The sequence below is a fragment of the Hordeum vulgare genome, chromosome 5H (assembly GCF_904849725.1).
Source record: "Hordeum vulgare subsp. vulgare chromosome 5H, MorexV3_pseudomolecules_assembly, whole genome shotgun sequence".
In the NCBI taxonomy this organism is placed as follows: Eukaryota; Viridiplantae; Streptophyta; class Magnoliopsida; order Poales; family Poaceae; genus Hordeum; species Hordeum vulgare.
This window is the reverse complement of record NC_058522.1, coordinates 140,084,302-140,090,301: the sequence shown is the minus strand read 5'-3', so window position 1 is coordinate 140,090,301 and position 6,000 is coordinate 140,084,302. Positions and strand designations below refer to the sequence as shown.

General features: G+C 47.2%; 1 protein-coding gene across 1 annotated transcript; it reads left to right on the top strand.

The window, feature by feature from the left end:
• The first annotated feature begins 473 nt into the window (after positions 1–473).
• Positions 474–3,870, top strand: LOC123395837 (zinc finger CCCH domain-containing protein 67-like). The gene is given in 3 exon segments (XM_045090871.1): positions 474–2,586; positions 3,310–3,328; positions 3,331–3,870. Coding segments are annotated over 3 exon segments (1,959 nt in total). The 5' UTR covers positions 474–741; the 3' UTR covers positions 3,426–3,870.
• The last annotated feature ends 2,130 nt before the right edge of the window (positions 3,871–6,000 follow it).

Sequence of the window (6,000 nt, the reverse complement as noted above, 5' to 3'; positions counted from 1 at the left end):
CATATGTTAGTCGCTACTAATGTATTCCTCTAATTCTCTAAAAGCTGATGTTTAAAGCAAAGCCAGGATTAATTCTCTCCAACTACAATTATTTAGGTATAAATGGAGTACATGTCTAAGTAATTGTTATAATTATATGCAATTTTATAAGCTTTGTAAATACGTTAATGCAAAAAATGTCTGCCAATGTTGTGTTTTGTAATTTTGCTTGTGTAGATCGTGTTTATACAATACAATTTTTGACCAATCTAAAGAAAACACGTATAAATACCACCTACCCTTTCTAAAAAAAAGGAGAATGTGCCTTTTCCAATAGGATGAATCTTCAATGTGAGCACCTCCACTCAAACTATTCAGCACCTTTTTCTCTGCCCTATTGATTTTGTGCAACCTCTTCCACCCAAAATCCTACAGCACCATCGCCGGTAAAAGCGAAAAGCTACGAATCTATTGCATCTCAATTTGATTATTTATTTTTGAAGAATTCATTGCATCTCAATTCGATTATTTATTTGTGAAGAATACATTGCATCTCAACCCAGAATTCACCGTGTCCCGAGGGGCAAAGCTGTGAAAACGACAATTTTTCGCGCATGGAGCTGGAGCATAGCAAATACCAAAACCCAACCCCAACCAAAACCTAGTTTTGTCCAAAAACCCAAAGGCCCTGCCTTTCCCCTCTCTCCCTCCCGGCTTTCCACCATTTCGTCGAACACCTTCTCCGATCGCGCGCCGCCGCCCATGGGGGAGGCCTCCGACTATGACGGGGTGGATGTGGCGGCTGTATCGGCGAGGTTGCTCGAGCTGGCGGCCGACGACGACGTGTCGGCGCTCGTCGACCTCCTCGCCGCGCACCCGTTGCTCGCCGATGAGCCCGCGCCGTGGTACTCTCCGGCGCGGGGCGCGGAGCCCATGACGCCGCTCATGGTCGCTGCCGCGTACGGGTCCGTGGCTTGCCTCGACGCCCTCCTCTTGCCGCCCCACCTCGCCGACCCCAACCGCGCCTCCGCCTCCTCGCTCTCCACCCCGCTCCACCTCGCGGCCGCGGGCGGCGCTCCATCCGCACCCACCACCGTTTCCCGCCTCCTCGCCGCCGGCGCCGACCCTACCCTCCTTGACCATCTCCACCGCCGGCCGTCAGACCTCGTCGCGCTGCCTCCCAACTCGTTGCCCCTCAAGAACCACATCCTCTCACTCCTTGGCGCCCGGAAGGAGTGGCCGCCGGACCCCTCGCTTCCGGACATCAAGAACGGCGCATACGCTTCCGACGACTTTCGCATGTACTCCTTCAAGGTCCGCGCGTGCTCCAGGGCCTACTCCCACGACTGGACCGAGTGCCCCTTCGTCCACCCAGGAGAGAACGCGCGGCGGAGGGATCCCAGGAAGTACCACTACAGCTGCGTGCCGTGCCCGGAGTTCAAGAAGGGCGCCGGCTGCAGGAGAGGGGACATGTGCGAGTATGCGCACGGGGTGTTCGAGAGCTGGCTCCACCCGGCGCAGTACCGGACGCGCCTCTGCAAGGACGGCGTTGGCTGCGCGCGACGCGTCTGCTTCTTCGCTCACACGCCGGAGGAGCTCCGGCCGCTCTACGTGTCCACAGGCTCGGCCGTGCCGTCGCCCCGCGGGGCGATGGAGATGGCGGCCATGGGGATGGGGCTGTCATCTCCGGGATCTTCGTTCACGCCGCCGCTGTCGCCGTCCGGTGGAGGGAGTGGCATGTCGTGGCCGCAGCCTAACTTGCCGGCGCTGTGCCTCCCCGGGAGCGCAGGGAACTTGCACCTGAGCCGGCTGCGCACCTCGCTGAGCGCGAGGGCCATGGCCGTCGACGAGCTTCTCGCCTCGGGGGACTATGACAATCACCTTGGATCGCCTGCCTCTGTCCGGTCGGCGAGGGGGAAGGTGCTTGTGCCGTCAAATCTGGATGAACTGTTCTCGGCGGAGATGGCGGCCTCCCACTCGCCGCGGTACGCCGACCAGGGCGGCTCTGCCTTCTCGCCGACGCACAAGGCCGCCTTCCTGAATCAGTTCCAGCAGCAGCAGAGCTTGCTCTCGCCACGGGCTGCAGCCACCCCAGAGCCTGTCTCCCCAATGAGCTCCCGGCTGCTCGCGGCATTGGCGCAGCGGGAGAAGATGCAGCAGCAGACACTGCGAAGCATGAGCTCAAGAGACCTGGGTTCCAGCGCCCCGCTCCTGGTCGGCTCACCGGTGGTGGGCTCGAGCTGGTCCAAATGGGGCCTCCCCTCGGGCACCCCGGACTGGGGCGCTGACAACGACGAGCTTGGCCGTCTCAAGCGGTCGTCGTCATTTGATCTCCGGTCTGGGGCCAACACCGACGAGCCTGACCTCTCATGGGTCAATACCTTAGTAAAGGAGCCGACGCCGGAGAAATCATCAACCAACGGGACCATGGCAACAGAGTCTATTGGCATCTTCGGTCGATCAGCAAGCCACCACGACAGCATTGACGGTGAGGACAGTGCCATCTTGGGTCGATCAGCAAACCACCGCGGGGGCATTGACGGTGAGGAGGACGCTGCCACCGGTGTCATCGGTGGCTGGCTCGAACAGCTCCAGCTCGATGAGATGGTAGTTTAGGACACAACCAAACACACAGATGAATCAAGAGAGGTGACAATTTTTTGGCTGTGCTTCAACCGGGGCTGCTACTGCCTACTGCTGCTAAGTTACCAGCCTCATGACATCATGCTAGCAAGCACCCGTGCCACATTCTTTTGGGGTTGTTTGGTGTAGAAGAAGAGGAGATTTCTGAGCTTGGCCACAGGTGAAGGAAATGGGGGAAGAACTGGAGCCTAGTCAGTTGCATCAGAGTTGCCAGCTTTGCCTAGGTGAGACATTTCTCCTTGTATTTCTACTTTTGTGCCCCCTTTCTTGTTTGATCTTTATAAAGGTGACTTCCTCACTATGAGGATTGTGAATTATTATGGTGCTACTGTCTAATATCTATTGCCGCCTTATCCTTTGGTTTCTGAACCAAGGACTAGGAGGGGAGAAGGATATTGCAATCGAATTGTTGCTCCATGACTCGACTCATGGTTGTTGTAATAACATATTGCTGTTGTACTTGAGATGATTCTTGAATCATGATTTGATGTAAAGTTCCCACTTGTTGTTTCAAAATTGAGCTCTTGCCTTTAAGATTAAGTTCTGCTATTGCTTGGTTTTTCTTCAGAATGAACTGTCTAAATGCAGTTGCATTATAGCATCACATCTATCTATGTGCAGTAATCGTTGTTCATCTGTTGCTGGTCGCAAACGCTGGAATTATTTTCTTCATTCTTGCAGTTGCAGGGAATTAAACTTTTTCCGTTCTGCGTGGGAAAAAGGATCTCAGGTTGGCAGGGGCATTGACAAAGATTGTGCTTGGAATTTGGACGGATCCCTTCTCTTTCTCGTGGAGGCATTGAAAAGGATTGGATGGTTAGCACCATAGTACACATCGACCACTGCGAGTTTCATTTCTGAATGCGCTATCGCCTATCGATAGTCCTCGTCTGCCCTGACCGATGCATCTTTCTTGTCATAATAAAACAACAGCGACGGACGGTGGCTCGGTATGGTCGCCTCACGTCTTGGCTCACCCGCTGTGCTGACATGCACTGTGTGACCTGGAATACAAAATAAAACTGGGCTGCATTATCCTGGGATGCATAATTTTCCCAATAGCCTAATCTTTCTTGTTTGCATGGTAATACGTGTCTCATTTATATCATAATCAAGTTACGCAGAGTTGTACTACCTTGGACATGCATATTGGGAAAATATGTTCTCATAATCGAATTGTCGCGGAATTCTTTGTTTCATGAACAAAATATAGAGAACACATGAACATAAGCAAAGTGTGAATGTTTAGCACTGGTCTGTGTTGCCGATTATTCAGTGTAACTAGCAGGAGAATGGTACTATGTTTGGAAAGAAGTATATCGCGATTTATAGTTTATTCGTTTTCTTTAGCAGCTGTGGTACAAATCACATGGATTAAATTTAATTTCTGTTTTGGAATGGTTTATGTTAATATTCGATCCTTCTGAGAGTTCAATCATGTAAGATCTCTTTTATAATGGGTTGTTGGGTGCATGGATCAAATTTTAGTTAGCACAGTGCTTGCACAATTGGATAATAGGCTACCTACCTATTATGTCCAAATATTTCATTTTTAAAACCGTAAATTTGTAATATCGAGAGTAAACAATTTTGTGGATAGTATACAAAATTTCTACAGAAGTACGCCACACCTGCGAGTACTCTTGGCTATTGGGCTATTGTATCTACAAATTTAACTCGAAAATATCGACAAAAGAAAGTATCAGTATGACAAGCTAATAACTTGGATAAGATTTGTATAAAACATTTTTCTCAAATAATAAATATACAATTATAAATTATTTTCCAACTCCGAGAAAATATTCCTTGGATGATATTCGTTGAACAACCTATTCTGCATTATGCATTGGCATCCACCAAATGCTACTTTGCTTTTCTACTCCCTCTATATCTAAATAATTATAGTTGAAAATAACTAATCTAGCTTTTTTTAACTATAATTATTTAGGTATAGATGGTATTTTATAAAATGTGGTTTGGTACGTTTCAAAGTGAAGGCCGGAGATGGTAACCCGGTGACACAGATCATGGACCCACTAGAATATTATAGTGAAAAATCAATACAGATAAACCACTCAACCGATTGGTTGGTGAGGATCTAACCATAGTTAGCAGAAAGAGAGACATGGTGGTACGCTGCTAGGCAGCGATATGTGTTAAAAGAAGTACCAGACCATATATGTTGGCGAAAATTGCTAATCATGATTAATTTTCTGTCTGCATCATCTAGTGTAGCATTCACATCTTGCTGTTTGTCATCTTACTTGCGGCAGACCGGTTTTCTTGGAGAAGAAAAGGACGCGAAGTATCACTTGTGTCATGCGTTACAAGCCATCTTTTTTGACACTTGTTAGCTTTGGTGTGGAATGCTTTTTGACGACTTGGGTCCTTTCGGTTTGGGGTTTTGTGGCTGTGGAATTGTCGGTAACGCGTGGATTTTATATCAGTTCTTTGTTTCAGGATCACATGAGCTCTATAAGTTTTCTTTAGCAGAAAGCATACAGTCTAGAGAGCCTGCGAAGAGCACAGTGGCAGTGGAGGAGACACCAATGGCAACAATAATACTAAAAAACAAAGCTACAAGAGAAAAACCTCGGCTTAGAGACCTGGATGGCTCAAGGAGGTATTCGACTTGCACTATCATCTACTCCCTCCGTTCCTAAATATAAGTCTTTCTAAAGATTTTGCTATAGACTACGTACGAAACAAAATGAGTGAACCTATACTTTAAAAGATATCTATGTACATCTAAATATACTTTCTATAGTGAAATCTCTAAAAAAACTTATATTTAAAAACGGAGGGAGTAATCAAGCATGGTGGGTGTCTTTAGCGTTGGTCGTGAGGTCACCACCCAACAACGCCCATCAAAGATAGGGAACTTTGACACCGAGGTTACCCCAAACTTTGGATGACAATAGATGAGAATAATTTATTGTGTATATATACCTTTAGATTTCGTCACGAATCATGATAATGCCCACATATGTGATAGAAGCAACAACACACCACAAGCGTAATGATCACATATTGCGTCACGTCACCGCATGCATGCACAAGTGATGAAACTGATGATGTCATCTGGAATCTTTTGTCTTTTCAGTTTTTAAATGTTTTATTTCTTAAATATAAAATCTAACTGAAAAACCGTTTTCACCATTAAATTCGTCGTGACGAGATCTTCGAAACTAGATCTCATATCGATATGTTTCGACGATTTTTTTGGTTAAAAGTTGTCATGTCCATTGCACATAAATTGCCATCATGGTTACACTCAAGTTGTCATGATATGTTTCAACTATTTTTTCTTCTACGTTTAAAATAAACTTTGACATGTTATAAAAGAGAAAATTAACAAACTAAACTTGCCATGATGAC